The sequence below is a fragment of the Phalacrocorax aristotelis genome, chromosome Z, assembly GCF_949628215.1.
Source record: "Phalacrocorax aristotelis chromosome Z, bGulAri2.1, whole genome shotgun sequence".
Classification (NCBI taxonomy): Eukaryota; Metazoa; Chordata; class Aves; order Suliformes; family Phalacrocoracidae; genus Phalacrocorax; species Phalacrocorax aristotelis.
In genome coordinates this window covers 21,632,298-21,646,223 of record NC_134311.1, presented here as the reverse complement: position 1 = coordinate 21,646,223, position 13,926 = coordinate 21,632,298, and the positions used below count along the sequence as shown (strand labels likewise).

Sequence of the window (13,926 nt, the reverse complement as noted above, 5' to 3'; positions counted from 1 at the left end):
TCTGGTGACAGCTCTGGGGAATTGTTTTGCCTTTGTTGTGCAGAGTAACTTTGTTCGTTTAGTTAAACTATAGTGTAAGAAATCTGTTCCTTCCACATATAAAATTAGGTCAGCAGTTAGATTATTTCCAGTTAAATGACAGACATAATATCCTTGTAAAGTAATTTTTATTACTGTGTTTAAAATGTAGCTGACAGTGGTTAGGTAGCAAACGTCTAGAGAGCCATATGAGGGGACAAATAGACAACTGTTTCAATTTCATGGTAATTTGTTAACTAGGGAGTTCCTGAGTCGTCTAAGTACCTCTTCAAGATTTTTTGGGTGTACACATGTCCATTCACTATTAAACCATGTAAGTTTTTAACGCTTACAGTAACTTTGACCAAAAAGTCATAGGTTAGCTACATGCTAGCTGAAGAAGGTCGTTTGTTTTTAATGAAGTACATACTATTTCCATATAATGCCTTACAGTTGTTACATTGAAAGAGGCTGGGAAGGTGTGTTAACTCTGTGTTCCCTCACACATGTTGCTCCTCAGTCTCGTCGTGCTTCAGAAGTCCTCAGTTTAGTCATTCCTTTTGGATTCCTTGTGTTTCCTACCTTTCCGATGCTTGATGCCCTTCTCTAAACCTTTTTTCATTTCAAATATGTCCTCCTTGAGGTGAAGGAACTGCATATTGTTTTATGTGGGTTTAGTCAGTGGCATATAATGCTGTCTAGTCCTTTGCTAAATAACATCATGTCCAATGGCTGCTGAACACTGAGTTAACCTTTCCATCGATCTTTCTGTACTAAGCCCTAGATTTCATTCCTGAGTGCATTCAGGAAGCATGGATTACTAAGCTTGAATAGTTTTTTCCCTGTATGCATCTCTTTAAATATCCACACTATAATTTACTATTTTGTAATTTAATCAGTGCATCTTAAAAGTTTTTTTCTAATTCTTCACTTTTTGTTCCCCAATTTGCTTCCTTCACAGAACATGTTCATCATCATCTCTATCACCTCATGTATAAGGGCCCAACTGATATTCCTGTGGCACTCCATTGACTGCCTACTTCTTCCTGTAAAAACTAATTATAGTATCTCAGCTAAAACTTTGTCAAGTTCCTCTAAAGTTCCAAAGCGAAACACCATCCAGTCTTCATAACTTCTTATTTCATTTCTTCTCTAACCTCTTCCTCTGACACCTCAGAAGAGAGAGATTCATTGACTCTTTTGTAATGAGGCATTTCAGCCTGGAAACCTCTGAAGGTCTTCCATAGCAAACACAGACGCAAAAAAAATTTCATTTTTTCCTACCAGCTCCTTTTATGTAGTGACTGTCTTTTATGTCTTCTGACAAGCTTGCTGACGCCAGTGTGTATGGAAGAGGATTTGTTACTGTTTTACAAGTTTTTCCCTCAACTTTTTTTTTTAATGTGCCTTAATGTGTTTCTGTATTTTAATTTATTTGAGTTCACAATCCTTTGTGTATTCCTCATATGACACAATTTCAGTTTTTCAAGGTCTGCTCTCAAGCCTCTGTTCTGCCGATTAGCTATGAATGCCTCCTTTTTTCTGAACTACTTTGAGATAGGTGGTAAGAAAGTTACAATAGAATCTTTTTTATTACTTACATTATTTTAAGATTATAAGAAATGTAGCGGTCTGAATGAGATTGCTTTAGTTAGTGTACATTTGTCTGTGCAGGTAGTTGATAATCTGCACTTGATAATCGCAGTCACAGGATTAATTTAAAATGCCTTTAGCTCCTGAAAAAGAAATGAGACAATTCATAAATATCAAGAAGACAACAAGGATATGAGTAAGAGGTCATGTGTCTCAGTAAGAAATCTTTTCAAAATAATCTCATATTCTTTTATGACAAGGGCAATGCATGATCAAACTGAAAATATTCTAGTAGAGGTGCAAAACTGTTTGCATAAAGCTGCTTGGAGAAAGGTTGTTAATGAGATCCTGTTAGAATAATGTATGCTATGGGTCATTGCAGGATGTGTGTTGAGGTTAAGTTTGGGTGTTCTTTCAGTGTTTCATTACTTTGTTTCAGAGTTTATTAAATTCCCAGGCATCACTATGCCTTGAAGAGTTTAAAAGTGTATTGGAGGGCAGCTGTAGAGTTAAATATAATTTGATAAACTGAGAGATGAGTCTCAAAACAATAGGGCTACTTGGCAGGATCAGATACCAGAGCAAAAGTAGTCAGTGATGTCACGTTTGTATGGTGTTCAAAAAAGATATGCTTTTTTCTTTTTCTTTTAAAATTTTTTTATGGGCTGGAAGTATGTAGAATGTAAAGTTGTTCTTTGGCTTTGAGCCTTGACTGATGTTGCATTTCTGTAAGTTTGTGAACGAGTCAACTCCAAAAAGACAACAGGACTTAAACAGGAGGACCTGTAGGTCTGTTAGTAGGAAGTTTAGAAGATTGGGCAGAAGAGGAGAGTATGTAATCTAATATATAAAAGATGGATGGCAGAGGATGGTATTTTTCATACCCATTTCATGTATGAAGCAAGTAAGTAAGAGTTTAAATTAAAGCAATAAAGATTTTTGTTGGAGAGTGAAGGGACAGGTTGGTGGGGGAGTGCTTTCAGCTAGCATAGCAGTAGCCGTGAATGGTACTAGGACGTTGCAAAGTTATCTGTCATTGAATATCTTAGGAAAATTATAAAAACATGTGCCACATTGTTGTGCAGTTACTGTGGCAAAGAATAGAATAGGTGACCTCTAGAAGTACCTTGTAGCTCTCGGGTTCTTCAGGTTGAACTGGTCTTGCCAGCATGAACTTGAGCACTTCTAGTCTCTAATGATGTAGATCTGAGATTGTGGAGTCAACGTCCTGGTTAGGGTACCGACAGTGGTAAGGAAATGTTAAGCTGTAGTAGAGAAGCTGCCCATTTTGGACAGGAGTAATAGCATGAGAGTTCAGCTATTCATATGTAGACTGCAGCATTGCTTTATTGAGATGATGTGTAGCAATAGAATTTTTGCTCACTATATGTGACAGATTTTAATGAATCATGGATCTGGCCTAGTAGGACATCTTTTACTTTCTTCATGAAAAAATGTTTATTTGCTTGGAGGCAAATAAAAGATTAGCTTTGTGATAGTCGTGTGTATGAGTTCTCTTCTTTATTCTTCATTGTTATTTTTATAACTGTGCCTATAGTGGTTTTCATACACTTAAAGAATTCTCATGTTTCTGCTCAAAATACAGCAGTTTTTTCTTAATTAGGCTTTTAATTAGAAGACCAAGATATTTGGTCTTACTAATGACCTGAAAACAGTCAGATTTTACATTCTTCAGAGAAGTATCTTCGAAAGACTACACTAAAGATGCAAACTTATCATAAATCTACTAGAATTATGTAATCTACAAGTTTGTATACTTTTAAATCACCACATACATTTTTCTATTTTGTTTTCTATTAGGAAAGGAGACAGAGAAAGCCAAAGATCGGTGTGATAAAGCCACTATGAAGCTTCATATGTTGCATAATCAGTATGTGTTGGCACTGAAAGGAGCACAGTTACATCAGCACCAGTATTATGATACTACACTTCCTCTGTTACTTGATTCACTACAGAAGATGCAAGAAGAAATGATTAAAGCCCTGTAAGATGTATTCTTATTTATTTTTAACTTGTGGAATTTTATATGTGTAGTATTCTAATTAATTTATAGGATTATTTGAAAATGATAAACTGTGATTAATTAATTGTATGTCAAAGAATAATGGAAAAATGCTTTAATCTTTCAATTGACAATAATTGTGCATAGAAAAGTCTATCCAAATAATGCAGACAGTAGTTTTGAGTGGTTACTTAAACATTCTAGCAGGACACCATCTTCTCATAAAACTTCAAAATGTTACAGATTAACTGCAGTGTTTATAGCTGAGCTCATGCTTTGTCCATCAGCTGGAATACTACGGCAAGCTTGTTGCCTCTCTGGTAGTCTTATTTTTATGAAATTCCACTGGCAATAAATCTGGTTTGAACTGATCTGCTGTCTTCAAAGCCATTGTGGAGAAGGGCCAGGCAGATGAATGGTTAATCATTTGTGTGAGAGAAGTATAAACCTGATCTCACTCTAAGGTATCCAACCTTAAAAATACAATTACCTTTTTCCTGAAAGATAATTTTTTACATCATTACAGATGATGTGCAAACTGATGATCTCGGAGAACAGACCATGAGAACTTTAAGCCTTCTTTTCTGGTTTGTAACCACCATGCTGCCTCTTTGTTTTTCCTGAAGAACGGGAGTTGATTAGGGACTCTGTTCTGTAGGTCTTTTTCAGGGGGGTTATTTAAATCACTTAGCCTAAAAGAAAGAACAGTTACTTTTTTTGGTAGGTATTGTTTGTTTAGATGTAAGGCACTCTTTAACTCATTTTCTTACCTTGTCTGATGTCACATTCATTTTGACTTAAGCACACAGGAAGTGAGGGAGAGTTGGAGGTTTCACGCGTAACATGCTTACATGGTGCAGGCACTGTTAGCTGCCCTATGCAGTATCATGTTACTTCCTGTGATTCTTCTGCAGGTATTGACATGAAATATACCTTTCCAGTAGCCACTATACAGTCCTTTTAACCTAATTTTCTGTTTAAAAACACAGCAAAAGGCTACAGTTAAATGTGTGTTCTGTAATTAAGGTGATTTTTCAGAATTTTGAGGTATGATAGTGTACTGAAGAGTTTTGTGCTGGAACAAGAACCTATTGAACCTGCTCACCTTTGCTATGTCTGCAGTAGAAACCTGTAAAAAGTATTTTTGTTACTACATAGACTTTTTTTGTGAGCTCTGAATGCATTTGAAAATTACTTCTTTCTAGTATCTTCGGTGTACAAAAAGAGGTGGTGATTTCAGGTGCAGAGCTTGGTGTAGCCATCTGTGTGAAACATGCTTCCTTAATAATCCTGATTTTGAAGATTAATTAGTTTGGTAAACTTGAAGAAGTACACATTAACATTGCTAATGATTTTTTTTTTTTGTAATTGACGTGGATTCCCTTTCTTTTCGATATGGCATTACTGTAGTTGATATTCGCTTATCTTTTCATCACGCTCTTTAACCTGTTTTGTGGAACCTTTTCATGCATGTTGTTCACAGGCAAGTCAAGATTTAATGCCTTCTCTTGTCTGTTTTCTCCTCAGAAAAAGTATTGAAAAAATCCAGTCATATATCTTTTTTTTACAGAGTAAATGTAACTTGAGATCTTATCTAGAAAAAAATCTATTGGTACTTACTTCTCTGCGTGTTCCTCTGGGTTGGCCAAAATTCATCTGTACTTTAAGAAAGCTCACCATACTTCAGAGTCTGGCAAGCTAGCAACTTTGTCAAGGATACAAATGAAGTAGGAAATGATTATGAGGGTTTCTTTATGGAAAGCTAAAACTTAAAGAGAATAGGAGGGTGTTCTGAGGATGTGTCACTGGATGCTATTAAGAGTAGTGGCACAATATTACCTATGCATTTACCATTCCCTATTGACTTGGGTTTTCACACTCAGAAGTAGGTAAAGACAAGGTACTTTATTACTGGAACTTCTTGCTTGATTTTGTTTCTTCTTGTAAATATATACTAACTTGTGATTTATGCTTATTTTTATCAGAATGACCAAATCATAAAACAAAGATATGAAAGAAGAGAGTTAAAACAATAAAGAAAACCAGTTTTTAAAGGAAATGCACACTATTTTGTGGCTCGCTTTGTCTTACGCCAGAATATATTTATTTTGTTGGAATATGAAAAGATTTAGTTTAGGTTATAACAAGCATGATAAGTTCTTTTTGAAGAACAGCGTCATCAATGAGCTGTTTATATTCCTTTTCCTTGTAATTTCTACAAATTTTAGTTTGACTACCCTGTATGTAGATGCAATGAAATCAATACAAGGAGCATGGTCTTAGAGACTTCTCACTTATAGCCAATCTGTAAAGAAAAGGCCACAGTTGATCTGTTATTTCTTTGAGTAATATATTGTCTTATTTTTTCCCTTGTTAGCCAGTTGCAACAAGAGTTTGTAGAAAGAGCAAATTGAAAGTTTGAAGCATCTTCAATGCCATCTATACCTTCAGTGCCATGTTATACACTAGAATTTTTTTTTCCTCTCTAGAAAAGGAATCTTGGATGAGTATAGCCAGATCACCAGTCTTGTAACAGAAGAGATTGTGAATGTCCATAAAGAGATCCAGACCTCGGTTGAACAGATAGACCCTAACTCTGAGTATAATGACTTCATAGATACTCACAGGTATACATTTTTGTCTTGGTGTGCATGTTCATGTTTCTTCTTGAGAAAACCATGCATTAAACTGTAGAACTGCTTAAGTGATCAGAATTGAATTTGTTTCTGTTTGGTTCCTTTCACATTGTTACTTCTAAAGCTTTTTCCTCGTTTGAAAATCATTCTACTTGCATGTACAGAAAGGTGGCTGAACATCCAGTTTTTAACCTGACTGTTTCTTTAACCATCCATCTCTGTGGCTGGCTCTAGAGAAACAAAATTCCAGTTACTGTTATTACATGTGGAGAGCCATAACTTTGGTACTGACAGCAGACTATATGTGACAGTCCAGATTCAGTGTGAGCTAATTTACTGTGTATTTGGATGCAGTTTGTATTCTGGGGTAATCTTAAGTTTCTCAGCTTTATTTCTCTTATTGTCCAAACTCTAGTTTAAACTAAACTCTGTGTACGCTGCAGTCATTGCAGGTCAAGCAGTGCCTGAGATACAGAGTATGCAGATAATGCAAGAAAGTCTATTACTTTTAAAATAAACTTTATTTGCCATTTATTGAACTGTTACTCGGTGTTAGTATATGGAGAAATAGTCCTAAGACTTCTTGCATTACCTTTTTTGTTGTTATGTGCGAATTGATAATTGTCATATGCAGGTTTATAGCAGGGTCAGCTAAGAGTGGAACCATTCACATTGATACCCCTTGAGGACCTGGGTTATGCTATGACCTTGATTGGAAGAATTTTATGCTATTTTGTTATCTGGTATGATTTTAAGACTGTGTTCTTTATTCAAAGGAAGAAGAATATCCAATTGCTACATTTTCTTTTATATCATATGTAATTTTAACTATATACTAGTTATGAAAATAATTCAAAACATAATGATTTGCATGATGATGTACTCAAAGATACATGTTAATTTTGAAAATATTTATTTACTAAATTAGGTCATCAGAAGTTGTGGAACAAGAAATAGAGTTTGATACATCTTTACTAGAAGAAAATGAAAACCTTCAAGCTAATGAGATCATGTGGAATAATCTAACAGCGGAAAGTTTACAAGTCACGTAAGTCTTTCTTTACAAAGCTTTAATCTTTTGGAAATGCTGTTACATATTATCTCTAGGCTCACTTGGATCATTGCATAGCTGTATCCTCATTTTTAAGGTCCAGTTTCCAAAAACAATATTTTTACACTACAGACACTTTCTCCTGCTGGTTTTATTGTTCGTTTGCACTAAATACGCCTCCCCCATCCCCAAAAAAACTTGCCAGCACTTTCAGTATATGTTCCTCTCCTTGCCAGTTAATTTATGCAATGCCCCAAATCCATCATGAATCCTCCTTGGGAACTCACTGATTCATCTTCCCAAAAGTGTTTCCACATTCAGTACTCTAGGAAAAATACTGAAATATTTTGATGAAACCACTGAGTACAGTGATGCAGTGATTTAAATTGTGGTAGAGAAGATTTTCATGAATATATTTATTTCACTTGTAAGTGCTTGCTTTCGTTTTCCAAAGGAAATTCATATTCATGATTACAACCTTTAAAATTCATTAACTTACTAACACAGATGTAGCTGTTATATTGCATTTCATGGAGCTCTTAACGATTCAGGTTGATAGACTACCTCTCTATGTATTTTTAAATATATTGCCTAATTAAATCTTTTCATTACTTCTACCAAATTCACCTTTAATCATTTGTTACTTGGGAACAAATCTCCTGCTGACGTTATTATGTTATTACATTATCAGCCTCAACTTACAGTATGAAATGGTCCAATGCAGTCACTTGTGAGATTGCAACTATTAATTTTATATTTAATTTTTGATCATTGATCATGGCACTTTAAAATGGAAAATTCAGAATTCCATTGGTTGATGATGTTTTTGTTGTGTTTCAGTCCACCTTTACTAATTTGAAGTTTTCTTCCTCTAGAAAGCATAACTGTCGTTAGGGTTTTTTAAGTTTTTTAAAAATTTTCATGTGCTTAATCAAACTATGAACCTTATTTCTTGTAGGTTTTTCTGAAAACCAAAATAATAGTGAGTCCCAATAGCAGTGAGGTATTTCAAATGTAAATACATTGCAGTGTTTTTTGCAGATCATTCTAATCTCTGTGTTTTCTCAACATGACAGAATCGCTCAATTTTATTAATGGTTTTTCAAGGTCATTAATCATCCTCTCTTTTTTGCTGTGCAATCTGATTACTTTTCATAAATTTATTCCTTAAAAGGTGTTGAAATAACCTTTTTAACATGACATTTTAGCACCCTTTGTCAGACTCCTCCTTAGTCCTGAAGCAGCTTCATTTTTCTTATGAAAGGATCCCCTGATAATTAAACGTTCTCCCTTCCATTTAAACATGATTCTGTTCATAAAATATTCTGCATCATTACTAAATTGAGATTATTCCTGCTTAAACTATATAAGTGTTGTATGATTAGATATACTTTAGCACAGTAACAGGAGAAAAAATAAACACTAAATCTCCCTTTTCAAGAATGTATTATAATTTTTCAAAGATTATGCCTTCCATAACTCAAAAAGAGAAATAACTTCTTGTTTGGCTTCTCTTCTGTATCCCATTGTTTAGAAATAAGACATCAGCATGTCTAAGCGAAAGAGGTGAAATGCGGCTTTTCTAGTAAATTATTCTGATGAAATGCATATTTGTGTTTATAAATGTGTGTCTGCATATTGCCTACATATATACATTTTCAATACAATAACCAGTGTGTCCTGTTACAAATCTTAAATTCATCCTCTTTAAGTTCTTTTCTGAATTTGAGAGCGAAATATTATGGTGTGATATTATTTTTGGAACAGGAATCAAATAGCTCTTTTAAGTGTTGCTGTCTTCAGGGTGTTCACTTTCTGGTATGGATCATAGAATCATAAAATGTCCTGAGTTGGAAGGGACCCACAAGGGTCATCAACTTCAGCTCCTGTCCCTGCACAGGACAACCCCAAATTCACACCATATCTCTGAGGACGTTGTCCAAGTGCTTCTCGAATAGTGTCAGGCTTGGTGCTGTGACTGCCTCCCTGGGGAGCCTGTTCCAGTGCTCCACCACCCTCTGGGGGAAGAACCCTTTCCTAATATCCACCCTAATCCTCCCCTGGCACATCTTCCTGCCATTCCCTCGGGTCCTGTCATCGGTCACTAGAGAGAAGAGATCATCACCTGCCCCTCCTCCTCCCCTTGTGAGGAAGCTGCAGACCGCGGTGAGGTCTCCCCTCAGTCTCCTCTTCTCCAGGCTGAACAAAGTGACTTTAGGTGCTCCTCATACGGTTTCTCCTCTAAACCCTTCGCTAAATTTGTGGTCCTCCTCTGGACACTCTCTAGTAGCTTTATATCCTTAATGTACTGTGGTGCCCAAAACTGCACACAGCACTCGATGTGAGGCTGCACCAGCTCAGATTAGAGAGGGACAATCACCTGCCTACAATCACGTGCCTGCAATGCAGGGCTTGATGCACCCCAGGACACATTTGGCCCTCTTGGCTGCCAGGGCACGCTGTTGGCTCATGGTCATATACTAGGACTTGGCAAAATAATTTAACTGTATTAGGTCAGACCGAAGACCAACTTAACCAACTTTATTCCTTCTTACATTAGCCAACAAGGAAAAGTCTAGGTAGGAGAACAAGAGCATGATGATCATGCAGTGCCATTTCCTCAGAATAATATCTCAGCCTGCCATGATTTTTAGCTCAGAAATGTTTAAGACAGAAGTAGTATTTGTTCATAATAGCCTTAGAGGTAGTTTGTTATAGCATTAGAGGTTTTTTTTCTTTGGTAAATTTTTCCAGTCAGTTTCAGTATGTACAAGTATCTGCTGTATACATAATTTTAGGTCAAGGAATTCCAGAGATCAACTTCATATTTATGAATTTGCTATTTCTTAGTTTCATTTTATGGCTCTTAAGCTCTTGTTGTGGAATAGAATAGGAACAATCTATTCCTTTCCACTCATGATATTGTAAACTTCTGTCATACTCCTGTAGCTTTAATCTGTCCCTTCACAAAACTTACTCATATCCTTTATCAAGCTTATCATCTTTATTTGAGTGTGTTCAAGGTTACAGTTTTGTTTTTGAGATGAATGACCAGAATTGCTCAGGTAATCCAGGTGCATAGTTTAGAGAGAGGCATAATGAGGTTTCCTGTATTCTTGTTTTGCTTTGTTTTTAATGAATTCCTAAAGAGTCATTGTTTGGTTTCTCTGGCCACTGCAGTGTATCAAGCCAGTGTATTCTTACTGTCTTTGACCTTTTTTTAAATTGCTTTTTAGTGCAGGTGAGAACCCTTCCTTTTAGAACTGCTTAGCTCTCCCTAACTGCCTTTGTCTATGTACCTTGTTAACTGCATTTTAGATACCTTTTGTTATAGTCTTGCTTTAAGACCACTACAGCCAAAAAAAACCCTCAGGTATTTGCACCAACTTACTCTGTATGACTAGAAATTTGCAAGTAAGATAAGTGTATTATATGCTTTGTCCATAGATTATGACTTTTTACAAATCCATTCTGTATGTGCTGAATCAATAGAAATTTGACTGTTGATCTTTATATTGAGATCATGGCCTTGGATCATCAAAATACTACATCATTATGTTTCCGCAGAGGGGAACTACCTTCAGTATCTACCAAATATAATCAGTCCAGTATACCTAGTGGATTTATTTCATAGACTTTTAATAGATTCCAAGATGTATATTAATTCAGAATCAATAATTTTTAGTTGAATCAGCTGTTTTACTGAGTATGTGAGGGAAAAATGACAGATTTACATACATTACTGTCTAAAGGTTTTCATAAAATATTTTTTAAGGGAACATGATGAGAAAACTGGCTTAACTTTTACATTTTTAGGTAAGTTTATATTTATGAATAAAGTTTTGACAGAGGGAGATAGGTAAAGGTCAGTGTTGACTAGCTAACCATTCTAAGTAATGAGAGAGGTATGGTATCTCTTCACAAATATTGTTGATTGTCACTGACTAATATTGAGATATTCTGAAAAGTGTAACAGTATGCTTTGAAGATCCATACATTAAAAACTGAGAGGAGGCAACCATAATGAAGTAAGAGTTGATCAGTGTGCGTATGAATTAATAGTCAAATAAATTTTAAAAAAATCTCCTGAAATATAAGTTCTGTAAGGGCAAGCATTTATTTTTATTGATACTTGAGGCAGAATGGTGCTAATGACTGAAGAAATACGGAAGGTAGCTTTCCAAGTAGTCAGAAGATGTCTGCTTTCTAGATTTTTTTGGTCTTGCTTTATGTGTTCTCATGCCATTGAAACCTGACAATTTGGGACAATATGGTTGTTAAAACTAATAATGATTATAGTCACTAGCTGGTTAGTAATAAAACCCCTTTTGTAAACTGATTTTATCCAGGAAACAAATACAAGGCCACAAGAAACTTCCTTTGACAAACCACAACCACGATGATTCAATGCAGATGCAATGTCAGGTCTAGCCAGTTTGAATGGAAATTATTGTTTAAAACAAAAAATAAAGATTGAATAGAAGGGGGAAAGTTAGTTTAGTGGGTATTTGATTGCTTTGATTTGTTTTCTCTAAGATAAATACAAACATCCTAAGGTATCTCACAAGTTTTAGGGAGAACTACATCAACTTTCTGTTTCACTCTGATGCTGCAATATAAAATCTGATATTTTTGAATTGATAAAATATTTTAATATGTTGTTTCTGCAGGTATACACTCATACCTTTCAGTGATGAACAATCTTATTAACTTGGTTTTGATTTCTTGAATATTGCTGCTTGATCACTGCTTCCTGTAAAGCAATTGTTAAGCCAATTCTATGTTGATTAAAATGTTGCTTAGAAAGCTGTTCAGAAAGCAGTATCAGCAGTTAAAAATTGCTAATTTTTTAGCAAGATGTTAAAAGTGTTAGTTGATATTAAATTGGAGAGTCAGTGTAAGAAAATTGTAATTACTGAGAAGTTCAGCATAAGGATTGTGATAGCCTAAAAACAATAAAAATGTTTATTAAAAATGGAGCTGTGCAGATATTACCTTTGAAAGAAATATTTTAATTGTTTCCCTTACTTCAAAATAAACACTTGCAGATGATTGTTCATTTGGGAAATAAACTTTTATCGTTCCCTATATGGCTTTTTGATAGTAATTCAAGTCTTCCAGGAAAAGATCCAGGACTGCCTGAATAGAATCTGTTTAATCAATACTGTATAAAATATAGCAGGTGGAGAGAGAACTAATTCAAAATTTAGAATCAAATAATTCAGTTTTGTATATATGGACATGGACCATGGCTCCTCGATATTTAGAGTCCGTGTAAATTACTCTCAGTTGACCTTCTTTGCTACTCCCAATCTGGAATGGTTTTGGGCTATAGATCTGTGTAGTGGTAAGTACTATATGTATGTTGGCTTTTTTCTACTTACTTCAGTAGCTTCTTTATTAAAATTGGGCTTGAAAATACAGGGGAACCAGAGTAAAACAGTTAAAGATGGATAGATGAATGCCAAGAAGGAAATGAGGTGTACATATTTATTTATTTATTGATTGATTTTTAAAAAATGTCCTCCTGGCTTAACAGTTGCTTGAAGTCAACATGTATATTTTGATATGTACTTTAGAAGCCATCATTATGTGAGCCATTTATCCGTATTGTTCAGAGTGCAGATGTTATTGTACATTTGTTGACTTTTTGGTTATTGGAATGTTTGCCAGCATAATTGCAAAGTGTCAGTAATGGTTTTAATGTGCAATAACCCCTCTCTCTCAGTATTGTGTGTTCTTGTACAAGTTTTATCTTTCCTCTGAATTAACCATTACCAAAGGTTGTGTGAATTTAAGAAAGTTAATTGTAGAGAAAAATATGCAGATCACTCCTATAACAGAAAATGCCAATTTGTGTTTTTGTTATTTCTAGAGACAAACACAGCCCAGCTACTGATTCTATGTATTTATTTAATGTGTACTTCAGGAACTGGAAGGCTTTTGTCTTTCATAAAGCATCTCATGAATTAGCAATGTACTAGGAAAGCATTAATTCGCAGAACTCATCACACATTCTGGAAAAAATTTTCTTGGTGGAAGAGCCTGCAGGCAGCAAATCATTCTGTAACCTTGTATGTATACAGAGGCTAGCATGCGATCTGTAAAAATAATTGTGAGAATAATATAATCTAAAGGTATATCCACCAAAAAAGATCACCAAGCACTGAGTAAAATAATTTAAAGAGTAATGCTCCTTTTCATCTTCAGGCAAAAAAAAATTAGAATGTTCCAAAATATATATAGTTTGTGCATTCACAATGTCGGTTTCTGAAATTTATGTCTTACAGGTTAAAAACAGTAATAGAAGAACTGATTCAGACACAGCAAACCCTTTTGAGCAAAGAGGAACTTGTGTTGGAACTAGAGAAAAAAATAGAAGAGTCCTCTAAGACTTGTGAAAAGAAGTCAGAGTAAGTCGCAATGAAATTTCAGAATATAATAATTTGAGGAATTGTATCTATAATGCAGTTCCTAAGACTTAAATAAGAAATAACCTCTACTAATCTTGTTCTGCTTTTGTGAGAAGTGATAGTTGTGAAAAGTAACAATAAGTTAGTTTACCATATCTAAAATTACCTTTACTCACTGCAGATCCCAATTTA

At 34.9% G+C, this 13,926-nt stretch overlaps 1 protein-coding gene across 2 annotated transcripts in view; it reads left to right on the top strand.

Moving 5' to 3' along the window:
- The window catches only part of FER (FER tyrosine kinase), a 200,701-nt gene that overhangs the window by 48,706 nt on the left and 138,069 nt on the right, over positions 1 to 13,926 (top strand). For both annotated transcript variants that reach the window (XM_075079858.1, XM_075079859.1), the window contains exons 6-9: positions 3,433 to 3,616; positions 6,124 to 6,261; positions 7,199 to 7,318; positions 13,612 to 13,734. In XM_075079858.1, the coding sequence (XP_074935959.1) occupies positions 3,433 to 3,616; positions 6,124 to 6,261; positions 7,199 to 7,318; positions 13,612 to 13,734 (565 nt within the window). The remainder of the gene's footprint in view (positions 1 to 3,432; positions 3,617 to 6,123; positions 6,262 to 7,198; positions 7,319 to 13,611; positions 13,735 to 13,926) is intronic.